Consider the following 27,788-nt stretch of genomic DNA (forward strand, 5'->3'; position numbering starts at 1 on the left):
AAAAAAATAACAAATGCAATAATTAAAACGTTATTAACTTTTAAAAAGCAGGATAAGTGAATGAGAGAATTTTCATTTTCGGGTGAACTATTCCTTTAAATTCCTTTTAAGTTCAGATCCACTGAATAAGCCATCATGTACTGACTACATCCATATGTTTCACACAGACAGAGATAGAGCTTTTTCCACATATCAAGCATGCCATCTGTACTTCCCAATTCCGATAAGAAAGGCTAGACTTATCAGTTCTAAATGCACACTGTAACTGTAATGTGATATCGCAAAATTAGTCTTCTGTCTGGAGTATTCTCTTCCCTTTGTTAGGTTCACAGGCAAGGGATTATGGTGACTCTTAAATATCCCATGGTCTTTATGGTCCCATTAATGTATTTCCTATTATAACAGGAAGCTGGGGCGGGGCTTGTTCCCTGTTTAAATATTCTATTAACTTTACTTTCTTTTACAGTCATAAACCATGATTTTCTACTTGCAGTGTTGGGGAGTAGTTAACTAAAAGAAGCGATGCTACTAACTTAACTACATTTTTCAGTAGTGAAACTGTAACTCAGCTGTTTTCAAAATAGTGTAGCTATCCCAGTAACGTGCTAAATTTTCCAGTGGGTAGCATATCTCCAAAAAAAGTTTTTTTCCAGTGATTTTCAGGTGTGAGTTTCATTAACATAATTGCAGGTGCATCAGCATCTATCAGCGGGAGGTTGTTAATCCCTGTTGGGACAAGGTACTGAGTAAATGGTTTCAAAAACTGAAAAAGCACATCAGGCTTGCTTGAAAAAATCATTCTGTCAGTGAGGCGGGGTCTTGTCATCAAGTGACCAATGAGCTTATTCTTTTACTGAAGAACTGACAAGACGTCAAGCTGATCTGGGTGCATTTACCGTACAACGACGTAATTCACTGCGTTACAACCATAGTACGATGCATCGCTGTAAACAATTAACTAGCTAGTCAAGCCCGTTTCTCGAAACCGTAGTAACTATGTTGGTTGAGCTGTCATTAATGACAATACTCAGGGGGTGGAGTAATAACTACCACAAATATTAAGTTCTAATAGCTCATTTACATGTACACCAGAAAGCCTTTTAATGCGAGAAAGCTGCTGAAGACACAAAAGCAGCATGCACTTTGTAATGCAACAGATGTATTGCGCTGCAATACTGGGGTTTCTTTCTACATTAGACTTCGATGTTCCCCTGTTGCACTTGAGCATATATGTACATACGCACTCTTCAAAAACATGCGTTAACATAAACACATAAAAGCAAAGATCTCCGACAGTAACCGTCTGTGATGTAGCGCTTTCTCTTAACAGCCTTTAATCCCATTAACGGCAGCATTTGCACTTACGTGACGTTTCAGAACGCCATTTTCTGCAAAACCCCAGAATAAATCATTTGCCTTAATGCATGTAATGCTCAAATTCCTTACAGAATGAAAGATATACGTATATAGAATGAAAGATGTAGAAGACTCACTGATGTCAAATGAAGTCCACGCAGCAAACTAATAAGGAACTCTGCTTCTAACCACAGGTAAAGACCTGTAGTTCCAACCACACAACTGTGCGATGCTATTTGCGAATGTTCGTTGGAACTATGGTTTCGGGAAACACCAAATCGCTGGACTATATTGGTAACGATGGAACTTGTGACCATAGTTGGCTAACAATGCTTTTGGGAAATGCATCCCTGAATGTTTTCATCGCACTGCATATCATTACAAACACTGATTGTAGTCCATTGTGATTCTGTCACCAAGCGTTTTTCCTGCTTTTTTCTCCTACACTAAAATGACTGATGAAATCAGAAAGCGGAGGCACAACAGTCTGTTTTTATTGAACGTAATCTATTCACTCACTGAAAGCTGCATTTGGACGTACGCGTTCTACAGCAAGCCTCGAGGGGATAAATACACAATCACGCACATTCAAGTTACTGCATGAATAACTTCCTTTTTTATGCTCATGTGGTACTCCTGTTGTTATTTCGGTGAGCTCCACGTGATAGGGAATCAGAGAGAGAGAGTTGCAGTAAGTCGGTATGTATGTCAGCTCTCCACCACTCTTAATCGACAAGTGTGTCATACCTCCGACTGAAGAGAGCGAGATCTCAGCAAAACTCTGCATTTGACACCTTTGGCCAAAATCAAGTTTTTTTGAGTCTGCTAGTGTGCCGGCAGCTTATCACTATATTTTGAGTCAATTAAATAATATAGGGTGTTTTCCAGTTATATCAGGTGATATTGTTGAATGCTTCAATCCAAACTATAATTTAATTAAATAATCCAATTGTTATATAAATACATATTTTTTAAATAGCTTCAACATTGTTAGCTACTTTTTGTTAGTAGCTTGTAGTGTTTCAGAATTTTTTTTATTATTTTTTTAAGAGTAGCTTGACAGTAGTTTTAACTACTTACTGTTATGAATTTTAGCTTGAGAAGTTAATTTCAAAATAGCTTCTCCAACAGTGGCTACTTGCTATTGCTAGTCAGAGGTATTAGGGGAATGTTGTTGGACAAATATTTGTATATGCTGCTGTTAAAAAATAAAATAAAACATTAAGTCCATTTTCTCAGAAGAGAAAGACAGTACATTTTAAACGTACAGGTGAAGTGTGTCATTTTTTCGCCACTCGTGTCACCAAACAGATTTGCAACACGTTTTTTCAAACAATGCTTTAACAAACAGTAATGTTGAAAGTCACAAAGCGACAGTATTTACACTTTTTGGGGGACTATACATGCAAATGGCATAGTTTTACTTTTCTCTCTTATATTAAATTAGGATAGGAGAAAGTACTTTATCCAACTGTGGCTCACTTGTATGGATTAGTGGGGCAATGCCCCACAAAAATAATCATTCACATCATCAACCAATAATGTAATTTATTAACCTTTAAGTGTGCCTCAAAATACTGAATTGTGTTTAAAAAAAGGCCAAGTAAAGGTTTTTGTTATTTAGAGGTCGTAAATTACCCTAAACCTCCGTTACACTTTGTGTGGTATTAACGAACGTGGGGTAAAAAATCTTCTGGCCACCAGAACTCAACAGCGCCTTTTTCCCCCCCAATGGAAATCTGTGGTCAAACATGGAACTGCAACAAGCCCTTACTGACAGCCTTTGGGGCAGCTTGGCTTTCTCTCACTCTCGTTTATGGGGTTCATCCACAACATTTAACATTATAAAACAACATTTGGTTTAGATTTAGATTTCAACACGTCATCATTCAAGTTATCTTAAGGAATAAGGCAAGGACACAACGAGTTCTATCTAGGGGCAGATTATGACTAGCAAGGTCTTCGGGGCGAATTATCTTTCAAAGTTGAGATCCACACAATACATTTTAATTCATTTAAGTCTTTTAATACCCGTTCTGTTATTTACCGTCAGATTAACTCAAACATACAGCATGGCTGTGGTAAAGAAACCGCTCAATGAAACAGGTTTGCTGGACAGCCAGTGTTTTTAAAGAGACAGTAGCATTTTAACATTTGTTATACATAATGTAAACACAGTATAAATACTAGTACTACAAATTATGCATTAAAAAAAAAAAAAAAAAAAAAAAAAACAAGATATATATTTGCATATATTTAAAGGGGCAATAATAAATTATGACATTTTCACTTCATCAAACACTTTAAATATAAATAATTTAACAAATAGACTCCCACAGCATGGGTTTGGTGAAACTTGGCAAAGAGTTCAGGCAGTTCTAGCTTGCGCTGCTATATCTTTTCTAACTTAACTGTATAATGGGGTGCGTTCCATTCAGAAGTGATCATACCTACACACTGTTTCCTTCAAAGACTTTACCCTCCATTGTGAGAGCTTTGAAGGGCTTGAAAAGTGAGGGGATCAAAAATAGTGGTAATTTTGTCCTTTTATTGTAAATTCTGTTTGCAATAACCTTACATCTTGGCTACCATTATTATTCTCCCATCGAAAAGCCCTGTGAAGGCATCATGTAAGCCCAAATCCCTTAGAGTAGATTATATTAACATAATTTTTAAATGATCTAAAAGTCTGTTTTTGAATGTTCATGATTTCTTGACTTAAATCTGATTTAAGATACTCTCTTTCTTTCTTTCTTTCTTTCTTTCTTTCTTTCTGTAAGACCTGTAAAAATTTCAAACTTCAATCATTTAAAACTACTTTAAACTTTCATACAAGGTTTTGTCAAACCAACATTATAGTTTGTCCTGAAAAACGTTACGTTTCTAGGTCAGTACTTTTGTACCCCACAAAATAAAATATGCATAGCAATGAATAGAATATAAAAAAAATTTGTTTGACAGCACTTTTCATACAAAGCATTAAGCTTAAACCTATAAAGCTTGAAGTATGAAATAAGTAAGAAAATTCACATTTCAAATTTTTAAAGAGTGGCTAAAATGTTTTCATTAGAAACAGGAAGGCAAAAGGGTCCTTGTAAGCGGGCTGGGGGCCCTCATAGTCTCTATTGAGGGGGCCTTGTATAAGCTGACAGCTGTGGGGGCTACATATTCAAGCATATATAAACATTTGTTTTCAAAGTTGATGGGCTGCCAGACCATATAGCCCACAGCCCCCACGGGCCCCTGGTAGTCAAGGGCCCCTGGGCACTGGCCCGGTCCGTAATACACCTATGGTTCTATCAGGTAGCATGTGTGTGTTTATATTAATTTCAACCTGTGGCACTCAGAGCAAGAATCTGCCCCAATAATATAAGTGGAAATGAACCTCCAACAAATTACAAATAATTCACAATTTGTACAATTAAATAGCATCATTCATGCTTGCACAAATAAAAAACATGCAAGACCTTATCTGAACTAACCAGTGAGCTTGTGTAGGTTGGGTCCGCTGAGTTATCGTCCAAAAAGCGAGAGAGGCCAAAATCTGACACTTTGCACACCAGGTTGCTGTTGACAAGCACGTTCCGGGCAGCCAGGTCGCGATGGACGTAGTTCAAGTCAGACAGATACTTCATGCCAGCCGCGATCCCCCTTAACATGCCCACCAGCTGTGTGATGGTGAACCTGCCATCATTCAACTGAAAGGGAAGGGTACAATAGAAATAAGAGCGATATTAACTGAGGTAAACACGACACTACACCGGCTCTACTCATTCTAATCAGCCTGACTTTGACAGAGTTTCACTAATTCTACTTGCAGCAGTCTGTAATCTTCTTCAGAGTATCAGGATGCCAAAGCAATGAAGAAGCGTCGCCACACAATCTCCATGGAGGAATTTAGTTTTGCAATAGCACTGAATACTTGAAAGCATTATTCAATTACATACTTCACATGGAATATCAAAGCCACATGTTTTCTTTTTCATATTCTGAATAAAGAAAGTCTAAAGTACAAACATCAGTAACAGCACAAGGGCTGCACACAATGGTCCAAGTATTGGTGCTCAAGTATCCTCTAAGGGGAAATTCACATGTCTTGTGTTCACAAATAGCATGCGACTGATGGCTAAGCCTCTAAGCAAGAAGGAACATCAACACATCAGTAGTCAATCTCACTTGGTACGTCTCCAATAAAGATAAACATTCTGGTACAAGATTTTGATGTTGATGCTGTTTTTTTTTTTTGTTTTTTTAGGTTTTGAAGATGATTCATTCCAAAGACTGTGCGTATAGATATTTTTAGAAGTGTGTTTGTGTGGATGTGTGGAAACGAGTGTGCTTGTGTCCATGAGTGGACTGTGATTTGAGAACAAGCCATGCTGTAGGAAGAAGAGGGGGTGGGGGGTGGCTCTAGGTTGACTAATCTATCTGATGGTCAGAGAGAGTGAGACCTCATCACCTCTGGATGTCTAAAGTCTCAGTGTTATGCATTAGATTATCTCTTACAGAGTGCACAGATTGGTTAAGGTTCTGTGGTGCACACTGTTTACTGAGTAGCATCGTAGAAGCTCAGCTGAGGGATTATACAAGATCTCACAAGAATTTTCTGAGGTTATCTTGGTATTTTAATGTTTTAGAGAAGCCACATGCTGACACAAGTTGAAGGTGAAGCAATGTCCTCTCTAAAGAACCATGAATAATTGTTTTATGCAGATGGGTTATTAAGTTACCCGTCAGTTTGAGAGTTCTTCCTTACTGGAGGCTGGCCACAGATTTATTCAAAGCAAGGGGAACTGACTTTTGTTAAACATTTAGCTACACCTTTGTATTCACAACAGGGCTCAACAATAAGGATGGCCAGTGTGAGAGAGATTCGGGCCAGTTGATGAATCAGACAGATGCTACTTTGCTACTACTATCTTATTGTTCACTGATCATGTACATCTGTTTTTATGTCCTGCAAACTTATACATTTGGTTTTTAGTCACTTATCATTGTTGTTGGAAATTATGCTGATGTAAATATTTTACCAAGATAATGTTATCTAGCTGGCTAACATACTGTATGTAGATGACGGTTTTTTTATTTTTTTTTATTATTGGATAATTTTGGTAGCATCAGTTAGAATGGATTTATTAAATTATAAATAATGAACCAACATTAAAAACAAATATTTTGCACTGTATGCCATAAACATGTATGAATTAATAGGTATCATGGAGATACACTATAGCTGTATAATTTCCAGCTGTTATTGCATATTAAAAAACTAATACATTATTTGTTGTATTCTTTTATTGTAAAGAAGTAAATAAAACGTATAGAATTATTTTTCAGAAACAAATAAAAATGTGTATTTTTTAATTAATTAGATTAATTGTGAGAATGGCTTTTGATAATTTTGTAAGTGCCAGTTAGAATGGGTTCATTAAACTAAACAAGTTATTAGCCAAAATTATAAACAAATCATGTTTTGCACTGTAGTATAGCAAAAGTATGAATTAATAGGTATCATGGAGCTACATTCTAGCTGTATAATTTACAGCTGTTATTGCAAATTAAAAACCTAATAAAATATGTATTGTATTGTTTTATTGTAATAAAAACATAAATATAAAAATATAGACAGATTTTTCATTAACACATTCAAATGTTTAGCTAATTTTATTTATTCGTTGTTTATTTGATATTGATCATTTAAATGATTTTGATAATGCCTTTTGATCATTTTGTTAGAATGGGTTGATTAAATTATAAGCAGATTATTAACAAAATTATAAACAAATAATGCTTTGCACTGTAGGATAGCAAAAGTATGAATTAATAACAGGTATCATGGAGCTACATTCATAGTTACATATTGCTAATTAAAATCCTAATAAATTATTTGTTGTATTTTTTTATTTAGGTAAAGAAAGGTAAATGAAAACTAATTTTTTTTTTTTATTTTGTATACGAAACACATCAAAATGTGTTTCTAAATGTATTTATTTATTTATTTATCTATTTGAAAAAGAAAAAGAAATGACTTGTGGAGGGGCAAGTGAAAACAATCCTTGTTGTTGTGTCCTGTATTTTTTGCACAGTGCTAGAAATTTGTATTGTTATCAAAGATGATCTCAAGCTTACTCTAAGGAAGGAGTCCAGAGCTCCATTCTCCATGAACTCCGTGACAATAAGCACTGGGCAACTCCTGGTCAGAACTCCCTCCAAGTGAATCACATTGGGATGGTCAAACTGGCCCATGATACTGGCCTCGCTCAGGAAGTCCCGCCTTTGGTGCTCAGTGTAGCCCGCCTTCAGCGTCTTGATGGCCACTGTAACCTCCTTTCTGCCAGGCTGCTTCAGTCTCCCGCGACACACCTCCCCAAACTCTCCTGAATGAACATAACAGAGAGGAATACGGGGAGAGGGAGTGGGGGGCGGGGGGGTTGGTGAGGAAGGAGAGTGAGGGAGAGGGGGGATTATTGGTTTGAATTTAGGATAAAACCGCAAAGAATAAGGAAAGTGCTTAAGAATGGATGGCAACAGTTTAGGGTTTGAATAGACAGGGTACGGATGGAGACAGAGGATGAGAGAGAAGTTTAGGAGCAGATTGTGGAGAGGGAGGAGAGAGAAATTTAAGGGCTTTGGGAGTTTTGGGTCTGGACTCTGATGAAAAGGATGTTAATGTTTAAAAAGAAGTGGAGAGAAGTGATTGAGATCGTAAAACAAGGGAGTGACCAAGCACAGGGATAAAATGATAAAAGAAACACATAAAAAGGCAGCAAGCAGCATGTATACGGTTAGTTATAGAAAGAACTCTCTACTTTATTTCCTTTTAGTGTAGTTTATTATAAACACATTGTTTTTGCTATTTATATACCATGATTATACATATTTTAAATCTTAAACAGTTCATCCAAGGGAGGCTGGGAAACAATTATACAACTCAAATAAAATTATCTTATGTGCAATTGATTTGTGAAATGAGATAACACCGTACAATAAGGTTATATTTGTAAACATTAGTTAATGCATTAGGTATCATGAAATAACAATGAATAATATATTTTTATAGAATTTATAAAAAAAAAAAAATAATTTAATTTATGGAGGTACAATTGTTCATTATAAAGTTCAGGAATTCAAGGAATGTTCCGGGTTAGGCTCAATCGACAGCATTTGTGGAATAATGTTGATTACCACAAAAATGTATTTCGACTCGTTCCTCCTTTTCTTTAAAAAAATGCAAAAATCGAGGTTACACTAAGATACATACAATGAAAGTGAATGTGGCCAAAGTTTGGAGGGTTTAAACAGAAATTTCAAGTTTAATCAAGTTTATAAAAAGCACTTACATTAATTATTCTGTTAAAACTAATTTAATATTTGAGCTCCACTTTAACTTTCACTTTCAGGCGTGAAAATAAAACTAAACAGACACCACATGTGACTTTCAAGTGTAAAAGTGAAAGTGGAGATTTAGAGTAAAAAGACGACTAAAATATTGTTCCTTTTCTCACCCACACATATTATATCACTTCTGAAGATATGGATTAAATCACTGGAGTCTTATGGATTACTTTTATGTTTCCTTTGTGATTTTTGGAGTTACAAAGGTCACCTGCATTGTATGGACCTGCAGAGCTGAGACATTTTTCTAAAAATCTTCAATTGTGTTCTGCAGAAGAAAGAAAGTCATACACATCTGGGACAGCATGAGGGTGAGTAAATGATGAGAGAATTTTCATTTTTGGGTGAACTATCCCTTTAACCAAGATAAATAAATGCTGTTAATAAGTATTGTTCATTGCTAGTTCATGTTAACTTATGTTAATTAATACAACCTTCTTGTAAAGTGTTACCAGTTTTAGTAAATTGTTCATACAGTTCAATGATCAGAAAAGTCTGATTTAGCTGTTGTTCATCTTAATATTGAGATGTGTGATTTACCTGCTCCAATAACTTCCTCTATCTTCACACATGAGATGTCAATCTCTCGGGCAAACTCATGAACCGCCTCATTCGGGTCTTCATATGTGAAAGGGTCGATATAAACTTTTACTCCTGGGGACACTGAAAATGAAAAGAATGTAAAGAATTTATATTGTTAAATTTATAATTTTATTTTTTTATAATTTAATAATTTTAAATTATTCTTTGTGTTTAATAATGAAATTGAATGGGCTGAAATATCCCGATCCAGATGCAAAAAAATTACCTGCATGATTCAACATGTCAAAGCATATTTACTACATATCAAAATGCACAATCAATGTTATAGCTATCATTGCATCATCATATATAATTTATATAATTTCTGCTGTTCTGATGATGGTTGTCTGTATTTTGTAAAATATAGAGCAGTTACACTCACCGTACTGCTGCAGCTTCTCAGTATACTCCAACTCTGAGCCAGTGCGTTGCCGTCTGTAAGCAAATAATACTCACATTGAGAGTCTGGCTTAAGACTTAACACTGAGTGCAGGCAAAACAACTTGTGTAAAAGAATATTTGAGTGGTTGAGATTGGCCAATGGTTAGCAAAAGGTCAATAAAAGAAGGTGCTCGCCAAATTGAGATCAAACTAAATATTATTTGAGCTTTTTTATTTTCTATTTAATTATTTATATTAGTTTGTGTAGCAGTTCAAGGATGGGCAAGGAGGAGGCAGGAACCGGCTGAACAGTCAGTGTAAAGTTTAATCAGAAACGTATCTTAAAACAAACATAAACAAACACAGACACACATGCAACGCGGCTGCGTGCGGCTCTCTCTCTCTCTCTCTCGAACCGGTGTCTCCGGCTGCCCCTTAACTCGCTCTCCCGCTGCTCAGCTTATTCAGCGCTGGCCACGCCCTCCTCCTTGTCACAGTTTGCAATTATTTTGCAACCCTGCTACCAAACTCTGTGTGACTACATACAGTTTGTGTGAATATTATTTTTTTGGACTGTATATATACACTATATTGCCAAAAGTATTCGCTCATCTGCCTTTAGACACATATGAACTTAAGTGACATCCCATTCTTAATCCATAGGGTTTAATATGACGTCAGCCCACCCTTTGCAGCTATAACAGCTTCAACTCTTCTGGGAAGGCTTTCCACAAGGTTTAGGAGTGTGTTTATGGGAATTTTTGACCATTCTTCCAGAAGTGCATTTGTGAGGTCAGACACTGATGTTGGACGAGAAGGCCTGGCTCGCAGTCTTCGCTCTAATTCATCCCAAAGGTGCTCTATCGGGTTGAGGTCAGGACTCTGTGCAGGCCAGTCAAGTTCTTCCACACCAAACTTCGCTCATCCATGTCTTTATGGACCTTGCTTTGTGCACTGGTGCGCAGTCATGTTGGAACAGGAAGGGGCCATCCCCAAACTGTTCCCACAAAGTTGGGAGCATGGAATTGTCCAAAATCTCTTGGTATGCTGAAGCATTCAGAGTTCCTTTCACTGGAACTAAGGGGCCAAGCCCAGCTCCTGAAAAACAACCCCACACCATAATCCCCCCTCCACCAAACTTCACAGTTGGCACAATGCAGTCAGACAAGTACCGTTCTCCTGGCAACCGCCAAACCCAGACTCGTCCATCAGATTGCCAGATGGAGAAGCGTGATTCGTCACTCCAGAGAATGCGTCTCCACTGCTCTAGAGTCCAGTGGCGGCGTGCTTTACACCACTGCATCTGACGCTTTGCATTGCACTTGGTGATGTATGGCTTGGATGCAGCTGCTCGGCCATGGAAACCCATTCCATTAAGCTCTCTACGCACTGTTCTTCAGCTAATCTGAAGGCCACATGAACTTTGGAGGTCTGTAGCGATTGACTCTGCAGAAAGTTGGCGACCTCTGCGCACTATGCGCCTCAGCATCCGCTGACCCCGCTCTGTCATTTTTCGTGGCTGAGTTGCTGTCATTCCCAATCGCTTCCACTTTGTTATAATACCGCTGACAGTTGACTGTGGAATATTTAGTAGCGAGGAAATTTCACGACTGGACTTGTTGCACAGGTGGCATCCTATCACAGTACCACGCTGGAATTCACTGAGCTCCTGAGAGCGGCCCATTCTTTCACAAATGTTTGTAGAAGTAGTCTGCATGCCTAGGTGCTTCATTTTATACACCTGTGGCCATGGAAGTGATTGGAACACCTGAATTCAATTATTTGGATGGGTGAGCGAATGCTTTTGGCAATATAGTGTGTATATATATATATATATATATATATATATATATGCCTAAATAAATAGATAAATAAACTTTGTTCTCTTTACAAAAAATAAAAAGTGCATCCTAATTGAAATATGGTACAAACAGGATTCAAAGTTCATTCACCACAACAACAAACAAGAAAGATCAACTGTCAAGACTGTCCTGTCCAGCCTGGTCTCATGAAACGTGAACATGACAACATTTTTACAATTCAAAATTACGTGCTGTATATCACGTTTTACTGCAGGTTTCCAGTGAAATGTCCAGGTGGGGGAGCCAAAAGCAATTAAAATAGACTCGGTTTTAATGTGAATTTTAGATTTAGATTTTTTTTTTAAACATACCCCCTTAACCTAAAACGTTTGCCTGCACCTAACCAATAGTGTTTTAAAATATAAAAGAGATGTTTAAAAAAGACATCCTTACCAAATCAATGGCTAAACTTAGCCATTAATGTTTTTAAAAATATATGAGAAGTTAAAAAAGACATCCTTACCTTATCAATGCCTAAATCCAACCATTAGTGTTTTAAAATGCAGAAGCGAAATGAAAAAGCACATTTTCTGAGCAACCACCTCATTCTGTGCCACTTCTAAGACTCTGTTATGTCAGTTTGAGTTCAAGGCTAGATTTGAACTGCAGTTCTCCAACTCTAAGTCCATCGCCCTATCAGTTGAGCTACCGTGCAAGGTATTCATGTTGTAATAAGTGTATCTATGTAGGTGAGTCTATAATACAAGCATTAAAATGTATTGTTTTTCAAAAGATGTGTTTGAGTAAAAGTGTGTGGATATCCTAAAATAGCAGGGTCTGAGTAATAGAGAGAAAAATAAGTATTTATAAAGTCATAACCAGCCATTAAAATCATGATTGAGTGAAAGTGAATAAAACACAGTTGTTGTAGTGCCTCTAGTGTTCATTTCGCCTGGAAACTGCAGGGAATTGTATCTGGACACACTTATAACAAGTTTTGCAAAAATTTATAAAGAGTCACGTTTTCACTTTGAGACCAGGTTGGTCTTGTCATCGTCTCTAACCAGAATTGCTCCATTATCCGGTAGGTTACACTCTAGAAACATTTAGTCAATTAAAACCAAATCACCGGTTAAATACTTAAGCAGAGAACAACTAACCAGCCACAGAGCATACATGCTAATCTGTGCTCGGTTCATGCTAGCATCATGTATCTGCAGACAGTGAACAGTTTATTTAAATCTCAGCCTTCTCATTAAGATCTCTTTGTTTCACTAACTCTGCATAAGTAGTGCGTTTGAAAGGAAACAGGGGCCAAAGGGGCCTATTGGAATTCACCATCTGTGGATTCCTTTTGTCTCATGACCTGTGCTAACAATGACGCCTGCTGCTAATTAGCATCTCATCTCCAATTTAAATGTCAGAGGGAAAAGTATAAAGCTTCAGCCCTCACACAATAACACATTAGGATACTAGTGTAGTGAGCATGAATGAAAGAGAAGAAAGAGGCTGAAACGGAGGGGATGGGACGCTTGGCCCAATAAGGCGGTCACAGTCAAGAAGAATGTGTCAAATGGACACAGTGGCAGTCTGCCGTCTCTGGAGTGATTGGCAATGTCCCAGCCTTCACTCTAATGTGGGGCGAACTGGCCTCAAATGAGCATCTTGTGACACTCTCATAAATATCCAGAGTTAGACACTTTGAAGTCTTTTTTGTGTGTCCTATTTGATCTAATTTTGTTGTGGTCCCATTGAGCTTGCTTGACACTACTAAAGTGTTGAAATGACAAACAATTAAAATTGCCATTTGCTAAGGCATTCGAATGTTCAAGGTGTCATGTGTTATTTCTGCACCACTAGGGCCACATCAACACTAAATCTGTTTTCACTGGAGAACTCATACATGCAAAAGAAAACTTATTAGTGTGGATGTGGCCCAGCAGCACTAAACAGAACTGCGAAAATTATGAATTTTTAAAACACGTTTCTCGAACATTCCGACCGTGTTCCATTGTTTGGCCAAACAAATAGTCCCAACCACACATGCTTTTCATTGAGCTCAAACAGAGGAATGTTTTGATAGGGCCACATTGTTTACACTTCTTAGCGAAATCAACCAACGAATGGCTTAGAAGAAAGTATTTTAACAATGAAACAATTACACACTTCATCTGTAGCCAACATGAAATCAAAATGTACCCTATTTAGTTTCTTAATGTATGTTTTTCCATTATTAGGGATGCAGCAATATGGAATTTCTGGGCCGATACCAATAATTTACTGCTCAATGTTGACTAAACCTAATAACCAATCTTTTACTTTTTGTGATTTAAACTCTTAACTGCTGCAAGGAATTTTACTATATATTACAGATGTACTCTAATGGCATGTAAATGAGAAATAAATTATCACTATCGGTGCAATAATAATATTTTTAATTTTCTCAGTTATCGACCAATAATATATGACTTTTTGGCCGACATCACAAATCCCTACTTCTTCATCTCCTCCCCTCCAACCGCCTATCTCGATTCTGGTATATAACGTCCAATATTCAATCAATTCTTGATTAATAAACTCAAGTCTTGCCCTAAATTTTTTGTTGAATATTCTGTTTCTCTCAAAATATGTTACATTGCAAAAGTAAAATGGGTTGCAAACCACGATTCATCCATGTACGGATAATGTGTTCAACAATCATATTTACCTGAGGCAGACGACAGCGATCACCCCCATGGCGAGGATGACCACAAATCCAGCTGAGGCTGAACCCACAATGAGAGGCAGCAGATCCTGTACTGACCGCTCTGGGTCATCTGTCACACAAATCACATTCATTTCATACACCAGCATACCAATAAGAGCAAAATATACAAAGCTATACTTTGAGACACAGTTACAGCGATGTTCCAAAATCAATGCAAGCTAAGCTCTAGCAACAACATTTGAGGCATGTTATCCATTACCACAAAAAATAATTTCAACTCATCCCTGAAAAATCACGGTTACAATAAGGCTCTTACAATGGATGTAAACAAGGTCACATGCTTTAAGGGTTTAAAAAGCAGAAAAGTGAAGCCTGTTCTTTTGTTACAGCACTTTCACATGAATTCTTCCTTTATAAATATGTATCACTTGTCAAAATCACCATTTTTGAAGTGGGACTACTGTATGCACGTAAAAAGACCTTTTCTTGTATCCTTGCACCAAAATATTGCTGCAAAAAAAGAATGAATCCAGAACAATCCTTTTACGGTTTGTTAGTTAGGTATATATACATTGTTTGTCCCATGAAAATGTGCTTGGCCACCAAGTATCTTCTTAACAGAAATAAAAGGAACCTAATGGGGATGTCTTTACCATAGAGACTTGTACTGAAGTCCAGCGGGCTGCTGTAGCGTCCGTAACCAGCTACCGTCCGTGCACGAATTTGCACTGCATACACTGTGCCAGCCTTTAAACCCTCCACCTTGGCAGAAGTGTGTTGGGCAGTGACGGTGTGAGAAAACGACTCTCCCTAAGAAAAAACAAGCACGTACACACTTAATTCCCCAAATTAGACACTTCCAAGCTTATTCAGTGCTTAAAGTGAATCTTTAGTTCACTGTTTCCACTGCAATTAACAGATCAAAAGTATATAAAAAGACAAGGGCTAAAACACTTATCCAAACACATGGCCGTAAGTAAATCCTATAGGCGAATTAAGTCCCACTCTTTTTAGCATTAGCCATTGGGTTTTGACCAGAGGCCATCTGTTCTGCCTTTGTCTTCTACTTTAAGTAGAGCCAGGGCTACTTTGAGCTCAAGCCAGTTAAAGGCATGCTGGGTGCCTGGTGTAATGTTATCTGGCTCAGGTTCAAGAGTTCTTCAGTCGGTGTTGAATTAGATGCACAGCAGTTCCTCACCCTCTCCTGGTACTTGATCTCATAATCCAGGATCACGCCATTGGGCCGCTCTGGGGGCAGCCAGGAGAGGCTGAGAGTGCCAGCTGTGGCCCGCATTAAGTGTACGGCGGGGACTGCAGACGGGGCTGGAGGTGTTAAAGGGATATACAGAGACAAAATCATTAACTTTATTACAGGAATGTTAGATTCTTTAAAAACACAGTGAAATGGCTTGGTAGTTTCCTATCCTGTGCTGACATATTTCCTGTTAAAAAGTTGGGCGGGACATATAGAATAACAAAAAAACAGCCAATAGCCTTCAGTTTACATCACAATGTCATGAACCATGATTGACTATTTGCTATTGCTAATCAGTTTAGGTTATAAGGGGGAGGTATTCAAGGGAGCAATTGATTGGACAAAAAAATGGGCTTACTCCTGAGTGCAAGATGAGTCATCAATATTTTTGATCTGTACATTTTAAATGCGTATATATCTGCTAAACGAACATTTTGTTAACTTTTAGGAGTATGCTAGCAAATAGTTGGCCTCAAAGCAGCTAGACATGGACTAAAAGCCACAAAACTCCCAGTTTGATTTCATTGGGTCTTTGAAGTTCAGTATCATTTGAGGGTGCAAATGGAAATCTACAGAACAAAGATCACCTGCTTGATTTGTGGTGATATTGACTGTGGTGTAGTGTGGCGTGGATGGATTCTTGGAGGAAACTCCGTTGACGGCCTGGATCTCAAAGCTGTAATGCGTATGTGCCTGTAGATTCCTCACTGCCGCCTGCCTTTCAGCCAGACCCAGTCGCCGTGGCGACACCTCCACATTATCGTCACATCGGGCGCAGGACCCACCATCATGCAGGCACTTTTTGCACACCACATTGTACACAATGTCACCTCGCCCGCCCAGATCCCGTGGCTCGGACCACTCGAGCGACACCGAAGTCTCATTTACACTGGAGATCACGTTTAAAGGTGCTGAGGGAACAGCTAAGAGCACAACGGTAAAGTGTTAGACTTATGGACCAACGCAACATGATATGGGGTACTTGACATTAAATACTTTTAGAATGGTGGAAAGTCCTGTGGTGTGACATGCCATACTCCATCAAAAAAAATTTAACAGCATTTTATTAATTATTTTATTATTTCTATGCATGCAGCTTTTATTATCTCATATTATTTGAATGACTACATGGAATATTTGTACTTAAAAAAAAAAAAAAGGGTTTGTCACAGCATTACCATTTAAAATGAACTAATGATGGCTAAAAGGTGTTTAAAAATGGTGAAAAGCTTAAAAGAAATGCTAAGCAGTAAAAGGAATTCAGATATACACTTTCTCTTATACGTTCATTTAAATTACACATTAGCATCATCTGCCCATGTCCTATAATTTGGTAGGGTTTTACAATAAGATTCTATTAATTAACATTAGTAAATGCATTTGGTATCATGAACTACTGTGACAATTAATCATCTTTACAGTATTTATTAATTTTGGTTAATGTTCATTTATATATACATAAAAACAATTGTTCTTTGTTAGTTTAAGAATTGTTCATTGTTAGTTTAAGAATTAGCTAATGTTAACATATACAACTTTTCATTCAAAAAATATATTAGTATATGCTGAAATTAACATTAAGCAAGATTAATAAATGCTTTAACATTATTGTTCATTGTTCATGTTAACGAATAATAGCTTATTGTAAAGTGTTACCAGTAGTTTAATAGGGCAAATAGGATGTCCTGCAGCAAAAAATCTTACATTATTCATTTGCAAGATGTATGCAAGCATTCATCCTGCAGAATACTGTATGTTTAATCATAAATAATAAATCCACTAGACTCCCTTTTTTTCTTAACTACCACAGTTTCATTGATCCTTACATTGTAATCTGACACTAATAAAAAATCAGGAGGCTTAAAAAATTCAGGCTGTCACTGGTAAATTTTCGAATTATTCTTGCATATTTGTTCCAAAAATGACTTATGGGGAAAGCAAGTCCAAAGTGTTAACTTGTCAGGGTCAAATTTCTAACCAGTGAATCTTGCAGCAGTGAATCATGATGTAAAATAATTAAAACCAGGGGCTGGAGTTTCAAAGCACAACCGCCTAAGGAATTTGAAGCTTTAGTTACAATTATTACAAAATTAAAAAACCTTTTTTACCTCCAGCACAATTTACTTTTTTATTTTATTTTATTATTATTATTATGAAAAACATCCAGACTTCTCGAAAAAATTTTTTACAAAAGACCACCAATATAAAAATGCTGTCTAATCGCAGGCTTGTGCAACACATTGCATCCATGTGTGAATTCATGTGATATTTCTAATTAAACCCATGTGTCAAGATTCAACAGCCCTGAAGCTAACTAGTTGTAATCGCATGTTCTAGATGCACATAACCAGCAAGCTTACATTAGTGATGATGACCTTTTTATCTGCTTGTTTTTCCGTGTCATCAGTCAAGTTCACCTCAGGGCAAATGCAGGAAACTTTTCACCATATAATTAGCACAATTTGGTGCTTAAACATATTTCCTGTCCTGATTAACAAGTGCCACTGATGATACATCACTTACTAGTGCAGGCGTTGTCAGGTGAGTCACTGTCAGCACGATAGTAGCCGTTTTGACAAGGACACACACTGGATGACCTAGAGCTGGCCCGGCTGTTGGGAGGGCACGGCACACACAAACCATCACCCTGTTTGGATTTGAAGGTCCCTGGGGTGCATGCTAAAGGGTGATGTAGAAGAAAAAAAGTAGAAGAGTTAAGCAAAGCAGAGGTCCTTAACCGAATTTGCTTTAGGACACAAATGCTATATTGGACATGAATTGGCAACCCAGCACATTACCAAAATTGTTTATCGTACAAAAGTAAACAAAAATGTCAAAAGATAAAATAAAAAATACCACAATCTGAATAGGCCCAACAATATGCTAAATTACTAACATGATATAGGCTAAATAGAAAAATTGTGGTTTTTAAATATCTCTGGAATTCCGATGGTTTCATGCTTTTGGCAAACAATAATTTAGCACAGTGGTTCTCAATCTATTTTGATGAACACCCCCCTACTTAATTGCCTTACCATAGTAAACTAGGGTGACCATATTCTGGTTTTCCAAAAAGAGGACACCTGTTTTTTTTTTTTTTGTCCAACATTCTTTTGAATGTCCATGTACTAAAATAAAATATTTGATGCCATGAGTGTACCTTCATTTACTATTACTATTATTTTGAATGGCCATGGAAAATGAAGCAATGTGATAACAATTTTACCTGGTCCGTTAATTTACCTGATGAACTTTCATCTTTTGCTGACCCTTTATGCTGTGCAGAGCTAATGTGTGCTTCTAAATCACTTGCACCTTTATTAGCAACTGACACATAAGTTCCAGCTTTACATGTCATACATTCTGCTTCCCAAGGTTCTCGACCTGGACAAAAGCATGGGAATTCTGTAAATTTGCACTTTCGTTTGGGCATAGTTTCCACTCAGCTGTCATTTGCTTGTCAAGCAACTGTTTGATGCCGAACACAACAGCGCTTCGTGCATTCGCGGAGAGATTGACAGGCAAGAATTTGACCAATAGTTGCTGCAAGCCTCTTATAATCGACCAATTGGTGTGCGAGAAGGCGGGACTTACAAAGAGGGGTTAAAGCAATGCAAATATGCGCGCACACACAATGAAGTGTTAGACCAGATGCACATCATAACGCAACTAAAGCCGAATCCCGGACATTTTCGACAAATTTAGAAATCCCGGCCGGACGCTTTTTTAAGGTCAGAAAAAGATGACATGTCCGGGAAAAAGAGGACGTATGGTCACCTATAGTAAACACATGGAAGCATGGGTCTTCTTCACTATCATATGGTTAGATGTAACATGATTTCTATAAAACAAACTATGGCATTTTTGTTATTATAAACAATAGACCTACTCTAAACACGTGTAAAAACAATAAATACAAAATATAACCCTACAACAATAAAAAAAAAAAAAGTTGTAACAAAAATGTATTATATTCCCTCACTCCCCTAATGTAGCCTATGACAAATTTAATAGAGCTGAAGTAGTGATATGATCATATTTATTATCAATTTATTTCTGCCTACAGTAGAGGCAGTGTTTCTATAGTAAATTCAAGGGTAGTGATGAAGAATTCTGTGCCCAATTCATATGGTTTCTGCTTCTCACTGATTCTTGCAAAGCTGCGAGTTTAAGAGCTCGAGCTTTAAGAGATTTGCGCTCATGCTGCTTTGTCCATTGAGTCATGTACACATACAGAGCCATACAGGTGCATTAGCCGAGGTTGTACCTCCGCCTGGTATTTGACACTGCTAAACCAGATACTTCAGATGCATCGCTAGACTACAAAATCAGATGATCTGTGGTACAAATGCGTACCAACCTGTATAACTGAGAACCAACTGATAAACTCCAAGTCTAGATAAACATTTTAACAATATGACGATAGATTTGATTATTATGACTGATAAACGCCCCCCATTTGTAACATAACGCCCCCCCCCACTAATTTGCTCTCAGCGCCACCTGGCATCCTTTGAATGCCCCCATTGAGAACCCCTGATTTTGAACAAACAAATGTAAATGTGTATCCTGACTGCTAGTGAACACGTATTTTACCTTGCATAGCTGTGTTCATGGTTATCAAGAATGAGGCATGTAACTTGCCCATGTTAGCATCTGCCTAGTTTGCTAGCTTCTACTGCGACACATGAGTTGGCAACAGAATACCAGTTTGGTTGAATTCACAGCCTTTTGACAACAAAAGATGCAGTATGGGAAGCGTTTTATACTCTCTTTTAAAAGTATTATTAGCCTATTTAATATGATATCTTAACTATGCTTGTTGCATGTTAGCATTAGCATTTAACTTTGCTTTTCCCTGCTGTCCCCTTTTTTAGGCCACAATCCACCAGATGAGAATCGTAAAATATAAGATTCAAAACATTTTGAAGAAGAATAATCATCGAAGCTCAGATAAAATTAGTTTGCTAACAACACCACTAGGGACAAACTGTGTTATAATACTGCATTAAAGTGAGTCAGTTTTAAAAAGGCTGATGTAACAGTCTGGCTGACAAATCTGCTGCTTTCACAAAGCTCCAATGTTTTTCGCCCTGTAAACAATCCACCCCCCCACCCCCCACTATACCAATGATGCATATGACACTGAAGATAAATGATAGCAAGTAGAGAAAAAAATAATCCTCAGTATTCCTCCCATGACACATATTACTTCACAGCTAAATCTGAGAGCAAGTGTAATAAGACAGTGGAAAATCTGTGCGAGTGGCCCCTGCTCCCTGACTTAACATGCGTGGTGTTCCGCATTGAGACAGAGCGAGAGAAGAGACAGGAAGAGCTTAGAAACACACAGAGAGAAAGTCAGAACATGCCCAGCCAGACATGTAAATGTTAACTGTCAGGGATCAAAAATAAGGATGTGTTTATGAATTTATTGTCATGTAGTTATTAAAACTGTCTAATTTTTAGCTATTTTTAGAAATGTAAAACCTAGTATTAATTAAATTATTAATTTGTTATTTATTTTGGTTACTCATTTCATATTTATTTATGCAATACAAATGACTGATATGCAACCTAGTCTCATAGATTGCACATTACTATATATATATATTTTTTTACTTTTACATGCCATGTTCTATGTTTCGCCACAGTTTCCTGGTGAAATTAACATTTAGGCGCAACTATTTGTAAGGGTAGAGGCGCTCTATTACTCACATACTGATATATTATGATATCAAAACACTTTTACTGTAATGTATAATTTAAAAAACTATACATTTTAATGCATGTATTGCAGACCCACCTATATTTACACACTTATTGTGATTAGTAGCTCACTTCATAGAGTGTTGAACACTGAACTTGAAAGACTGAGACTAGAAGCGAAACAAAATGACATGGTTACTTCAGAAAAAAATTGCCTTTCATTTAACATCTTGTTTTTGGACACTAATGGTTAGGTTTAGGTGAAAGTCTTAGGCTGTTTTCTTTCTTTCATAGTAAAAAACTGTAATTTTCCTTCTAAAATCATGGTTAGGTCTAGGTTTGAGTGTGGGGTTAAACATTATTGTTTTGTTTATGTTTGTCTATAATAGTAAAAGTTGTATGTAAAACTCACACGTCACGAGACCAGGTTTTTTATATGTAATGAAAATATTAAATAAAATATATATAATAAGATTTGAAATTCTAGCTATCAAAATATTCCTAAAAATAAATGTATTTTCTTTTTGTTGTATATTTTTATTTATTTTTTGGTGGGCCAGTGAAAATGTTGGCTGGACAAGTACAAATATGAACTAGTGGCCCCATCGGGCCAGCAGAACAAAAAAATCCCTGAAATGGGCTTTACTGTTTCCCTGTGTGCGTGCGTGTGTTTGTGTGTGTGTGTGTGTGTGTGTGTGTGTGTGTCAGTGGGCACGGCGGCCTGTGGATTACAGCTGGAAGGTGATAAAGGAAATTAGACACTCTCTCCATTGGCCACGGTGCATCTCGCTGCTCTCGTGCGCCGCCCGGGAGAGTCGTTTATCAGTCCTTTAAGGCAGATTCTTAACCTTGAACAACCAGATGGAAACAAATGTGCTGCCACATTCTGGCACTCTCAAAGGAAGTTTCCCCTCTGTCCACCAGTTCCTTCCCAGCGAACAGTCCAGGAGGCCCGTCCAATTCACATTTTATTACTGTGAGTCCACCTCATCATTTGTTCACACTCCCTTCCCTCCTCCCCACTCTCTGTAGTCTATCTTTTAATTTTCCCCATTACTCTCCCCTCCGTGTTTCTGAATTCGTCTCGCCTTCTGCAGCACCATCCGTCTCTGGTATATCGCCCTGTTAGGACCCTATCAGATGTGTCAGTGGAAGCTGTGGGCTGCTGCTGTTGGCAGCTTTTATCTCTGACACCACTGCAGTCCTCCACCCATTACTGAGGCTCTCTCTCTCCTCTATGCTGAGCCCAGATAAGGTCTGCGGGGAGACTGTGGATCAGCATGGGTGAATCCGCATATTGTTCAGACTGTATAATGCTCAAGACTCCAGATTCTGCCTAATGCCAAGGAATACTAGCCTTGCTAAGCTCCGAAATCAAGGTCTTTTTATATTCACCTACAAAAGCTTTTATCCTCATAGTATTTTTGGCCTTTTAACCCCAGAACTTAATGCAAACTCCCCCCTAGAATGCATGTTGAATACAATTAGTTGCATATTCTTTATAACACTGCTTGTTTGGTAGATGAAAATGCATTTTAACCATATTTTAGTGTGTGTGTGTGTGTGTGTGTGTGTGCCAAAGAAATGTCCTCACAAGGATAGTAAAATCTGAAATCTCTGACATTGGAAAACGGCTGAATAAACATCCTAAAAAATCTTCATGACAATGTAAAAATTCTAAAAGGTTTCTGAGAGGGATAGTTTTAGGGGGTGGGTTAAAGGGATAGTTCACCCAAAAATGAAAATTCTCTATCATTTACTCACCTTCATACCATCCCAGATGTGTATGACTTTGCAGTAAACAAATGAAGATTTTTTGAAGAAATTTAAGCTCTGTAGGTGCTCGCAATGCAAGTGAATGATGATCAGACCTTTGTAGCTCCAAAAATCACATAGGCTCCAGTGGTTAAATCCATCTCTTCAGCAGGGATATAATAGGTGTGGGTGAGAAACAGATCTAATTTAAGTCATTTTTTTAAATCTACATCTCCACTTTCACTTTTACACCTGAAAGTCACATGTGGTGCCTGTTTAGTTTCACTCTCACATCTGAAAGTGAAAGTTAAAGTGGAGATTTAGAGTAAAAAGGGCTTAAATATTGTTCTGTTTCTCACCCACACCTATTATATCATTTAGGAAGATATAGATTTAAACACTGGTTTCTTATGGATTATTTTATGCTGCCTTTATGCGATTTTTGGAGCTACAAAGATCTGATCACCATTCACTTACATTGTATGGACCTAAAGAGCTGAGATATTCTTCTAAAAATCTTAATTTGTGGTCTACAAAAGAAAGAAAGTCATACACATCTGGGATGGCATGAGGGTGAGTAAATGATGAGAGAATTTTTATTTTTGGGTGAACTATCCCTTTAAGGGACAGAAAATGTCATTAGTTAAATATAAAAAATAGATATAAAATAGTCTATGGAATGTGTGTGTGTGTGTGTGTGTGTGTTTATGTGGGTCAGGTTTTCCCTATATTTTGGGGACCAAATGTCCCCACTAGGGTAATAAAATCTATATTTTAGGGTCTAGCAAATGGTTCCCATGAGGAAAACAGCTTAGTAAACATACTAAATAATCTTTTCATTAAAACATTAAAATGCTACAACAGTTTCAATGAGATTTAGGTTAAGGGGTATGGGATAGAAAATATTATTAACTCAGTATAAAAACAAAGGAAAGTCTCCACCATGTGTGGGTTTCCTTAGCAATAATTTTGGGGACTAATATTTGTTCATGATATTTTGACCCACATTAAAAAACATGGGGTATATACATATATATATATATATATATATATATATATATATATATATATATATATATATATATATATATATATAATATAAAAAGTAATATCTTATTTAATATAAAAAATATTAAATAGAGCCTCAGATGTATTTGATTAAAAAATACAAGACATTTCAGCCACCATCAAAGCCTTCATCAGACTGCCAAGACCCTGAAGGTGGCCTTAACATCATAAAACAAAAAAACAAAAATCAAATATCAAATAAAGTTGAGGTACACCTCCTTCTCAAAGTATGGCATTTAGATTTTTGGTTGCAACTCCTACTTTTCAGCTATATATATAAAAGATAGCAAAAAAAATTAACATGATCAAAAGACACCTTAATTAAAGAAATCATGCAATGTCAGATTAAAAAACTACCAATTTATGTGAACATATAGAGCAAAAAATGGAGGTATGCATTGTAGGGTTGAGCAATTCAGTGCGGCATTTATGTGTTAAAAAAACACAGGTTTAAAATTAGCATGGCTGGTGACCGCTTAAAACAACATAATAAAATCTATTTGACCTGCATGTAACCTCTGCATCTCTTCCATACAGATTTATAATCCGTACTGTGGCATCTGCCAGCAAACACTCAAAAGCTTTAGCGACAATCCGCTTTAGATTTAAAAAGCCAAACACTCACCCTGGCACTGAGTGTCTGTCTTGGCCGGCTCAAAGCCCGGCATGCAGGTGCACGCTCCCACGGGGACCATCCATTCTCCATCTCCATTACAGTACAGCTTTAGGGGGACTGATTCCTCCACGGCATTTGGCACGCAGGCTCCAGCGGCGATGACTAGTGAGGTGGCCTCAGCACCTGTGGCTGTCTCTGGGAAGACTGCGAAGTTGGCGATGGTGGTGGAGCACTTTTTAAAAAAGACCCTGGCAGAGATGAGAGACATGCAGGCGCCCAGGTCCTGGAAGGCCAGGTAGAAACCAGCTTTGGAAAGAGGACCGAAGCTCCGTACTTTGGTGTTGACAATCCCTGACTCCAGTAATGAGAAGCTCTCGTCAGGGGCTATAGTGTCCACCTGGGACAGAGGACAAGAAGACAAAGTATAAAGAAAACAAGAGGATATTGAAAATTGGTCCCTTTTTCATAGCTCAAGAGAATTAATGGAGGTGTCAGTTATACCATTTAAATGTCTATTTTCTGAGATGTTTCTCTTAAAATTCTAATTTCTCCTAAAAGACTTCAGGTTTTTAAAATCACTTCTGAAACTCTCAGCCTGGTCTCACGAATATTACATGGCCGTGGTAACATTTCTGCATAACAAAATAATGTGCCTTATTACACATTTGGCTGCAGTTTCCTAGTGAAATGTCCAGCGGGGGGCGGCAAATGCGAGTGAAATGGTGTTGTAATCAGACGAGGTTTTTAAGTTGAATGTTTGATAGAGGTTTCAATGAATTAAATGCTCCTCCCTAACCTAAAACTGTAACCTAAACCTAACTAATAGTGTCCAAATTCAAAATGAGAAATGAAAAGCAAATTTTCTGAAGCAACAACGTTATCTCGTGTAAGTTCTATGACACTTTCGTCTCAAGTTTCAGCTGGCGTGCTTGACTGTTCTCCAACCACTGACATCAGAGTCCAAAGTCCAATACTCTATCAGATCAGCTACCACGCAAGCTAATCACATTGGAATAACTGCGTAAATGTAGTTTGTAATACAAGTGTTAAAATGTGTATAATGCGTTAGAGTAAAAGTGTTTCGATATAATAACATAGCAGTGTGTGAGTAATAGAACAAAAATAAGAGTTTATAAAGTCATAATCAGCTGTTCTAGATTTCTGTGACAGTGAATAAAATGCACTATTGCTGTAAAATTTTAATTTCACCTGGAAACAGCGATGAAATGTAAAATTCAACACGTAAAAGTCGGTTTGCGAAAATGTAATTATGGTAACGTTCATTCTTTGAGACTAGGTTGCAGCCAAACTTTAATTCTCAGAAGAACAATCTGAAAACCTGGAAACATAAGCAAAAGACCCCAAGTACTTTCCATTTAAGCTCTAATAAATGCTGTCTAGGAGAATCAATTACACAATTACACAAAGAAGTGTGTAATTTTTCAATGTTAAAATACTTTCTCATATCCCAGCTTACTAAGAAGACAACTGTATGCCATTTGTAGGTGGAGTTCCCCAAAAAGTGTAAAACACAGGTTCACTGGCTGTTTGAGCATACTGACCAAATGATTGACTCAACCAATTATCTACGTTTGGGGTAAGATATCTTTTTTTTTTATTATTATTATTATTATTATTTTCTTTTTTTTTTCCAATGGCAAACAGGAGGGTTATTTTTGATACCATCATTATTTTTGCAATTCCGTTTGGTGATACTACTGGTGCAAAAATGACACATTTTAGCTTTAAAGAGATCTCTTTTGTGATTTTTCTTTCAAGGGGTATACATTTGGGTCAGAGATTGTTTTGAGAATTATTTCACACTGAATTGCTTGTCTTTGGGAATTGTGATTCCTTAATTCTTTCTGTAAATAAATCTAGTATATATCCAGTATCCAATATCCAGAATATATATATATATATATATATATCCCCAAGTCAAGAGTGAAAATACCACCATTCACCTAAATGTAGTAAAATACATCTCTATGCAAATTCATTATTTAAAAGGCAAACTCATTCAAGCTGACCTTTACGTAGGGGTTCTCCCTCCAAGGCGGGCTGCTTGCTGTAGCTGTGTCTCCATCTGATTCATAGTAGAACAGATTAAAGGTCTCCTTACAGGACCCAGGAATATTAGGGATACTCCCACAGTCCCGCACAGAGAACTTGAGCTCCACATAGACTCGAAGGACTCCTCGGCGGGGGATGAAGTCTGTCCGGAGCCAGTTGTTCTGATTGGGCTCCCGCACGTTACAGACCTGGTATGTCCTGATGGGGCTCAAGTGGTCATCATATCCACTCACTTCCTCCCACTGAGAAGATGATAAATGACTGTCACTGACTGACTGTACAATGGACTGTCTTTATAACGGCAAAGTAACTGTATTTTTATTGTTTTAACTGTTTCCAACAAAGAGACCAGTGAAATTGTATGAAGAGTAATTTATCAGTCAGTGTCGTGGGAGTGATGACCAATATATTGGCCAGGCTGATGAATCAGCCCATATTTAGAGATTAACGGCATCAGCCTATAATCATGTCAGCTTGGTGTTACCTCACTCATCTACCAGCATCCTTTTCAATGGATAATAAACTATTTGTGTCTGTTTTCTTTTAAGCTGTATGTTTTGGTACAAATGAAGTTGTACGAATTTATATGAATTCGTATATATATATATATATATATATATATATATATATATATATATATATATATATATATATATATATATATATATATATATATATATTGTTGAACACTAGTCCAAATTCACTCCTTGCAATAAAACTAGAAACAGCATAACTTGTTACACTCCTCATTCTCCATGTTCTCTAAGCCATCCCTGTATTTAATTTAAATTTAAATGTAAAACAATTCCAGTAATCCAGTAAATCTAGATTTATATCGTTATAAAGACGACAACACCTTCAACTTGTGCCCCAAAGTAGCACTAAATGGAAGTGGGAATAATGAACAGCTTAAAATGCTCAATTAAATTCATGTTGAGGGTTTGGGTAAATAGAAATGTTTCCTCAAAGGTGACATTTGGGTTTCCTGAACTTCTCACAACACAATTAATAGGCATCACAGCGAGGGATAGCATGTGTTTATCTCCAGGTGTGAAGGAACACATTACTTATGATGATGCATTGCTTTTG

The 27,788-nt window shown here is 37.2% G+C and overlaps 1 protein-coding gene across 1 annotated transcript in view; it reads right to left on the minus strand.

Moving 5' to 3' along the window:
• The window catches only part of LOC127441610 (ephrin type-B receptor 3-like), a 39,136-nt gene that overhangs the window by 6,444 nt on the left and 4,904 nt on the right, over positions 1 to 27,788 (minus strand). Inside the window, exons 3-13 of the mRNA XM_051699204.1 lie at positions 26,657 to 26,941; positions 24,636 to 25,023; positions 18,002 to 18,157; positions 16,066 to 16,401; positions 15,422 to 15,546; positions 14,877 to 15,033; positions 14,224 to 14,332; positions 9,716 to 9,768; positions 9,292 to 9,414; positions 7,486 to 7,733; positions 4,839 to 5,054 (exon numbers count right to left, since the gene is read on the minus strand). Of these exons, the coding sequence (XP_051555164.1) occupies positions 4,839 to 5,054; positions 7,486 to 7,733; positions 9,292 to 9,414; positions 9,716 to 9,768; positions 14,224 to 14,332; positions 14,877 to 15,033; positions 15,422 to 15,546; positions 16,066 to 16,401; positions 18,002 to 18,157; positions 24,636 to 25,023; positions 26,657 to 26,941 (2,196 nt within the window). The remainder of the gene's footprint in view (positions 1 to 4,838; positions 5,055 to 7,485; positions 7,734 to 9,291; positions 9,415 to 9,715; positions 9,769 to 14,223; positions 14,333 to 14,876; positions 15,034 to 15,421; positions 15,547 to 16,065; positions 16,402 to 18,001; positions 18,158 to 24,635; positions 25,024 to 26,656; positions 26,942 to 27,788) is intronic.

This window comes from Myxocyprinus asiaticus, chromosome 5 (assembly GCF_019703515.2).
Source record: "Myxocyprinus asiaticus isolate MX2 ecotype Aquarium Trade chromosome 5, UBuf_Myxa_2, whole genome shotgun sequence".
NCBI lineage: Eukaryota > Metazoa > Chordata > Actinopteri > Cypriniformes > Catostomidae > Myxocyprinus > Myxocyprinus asiaticus.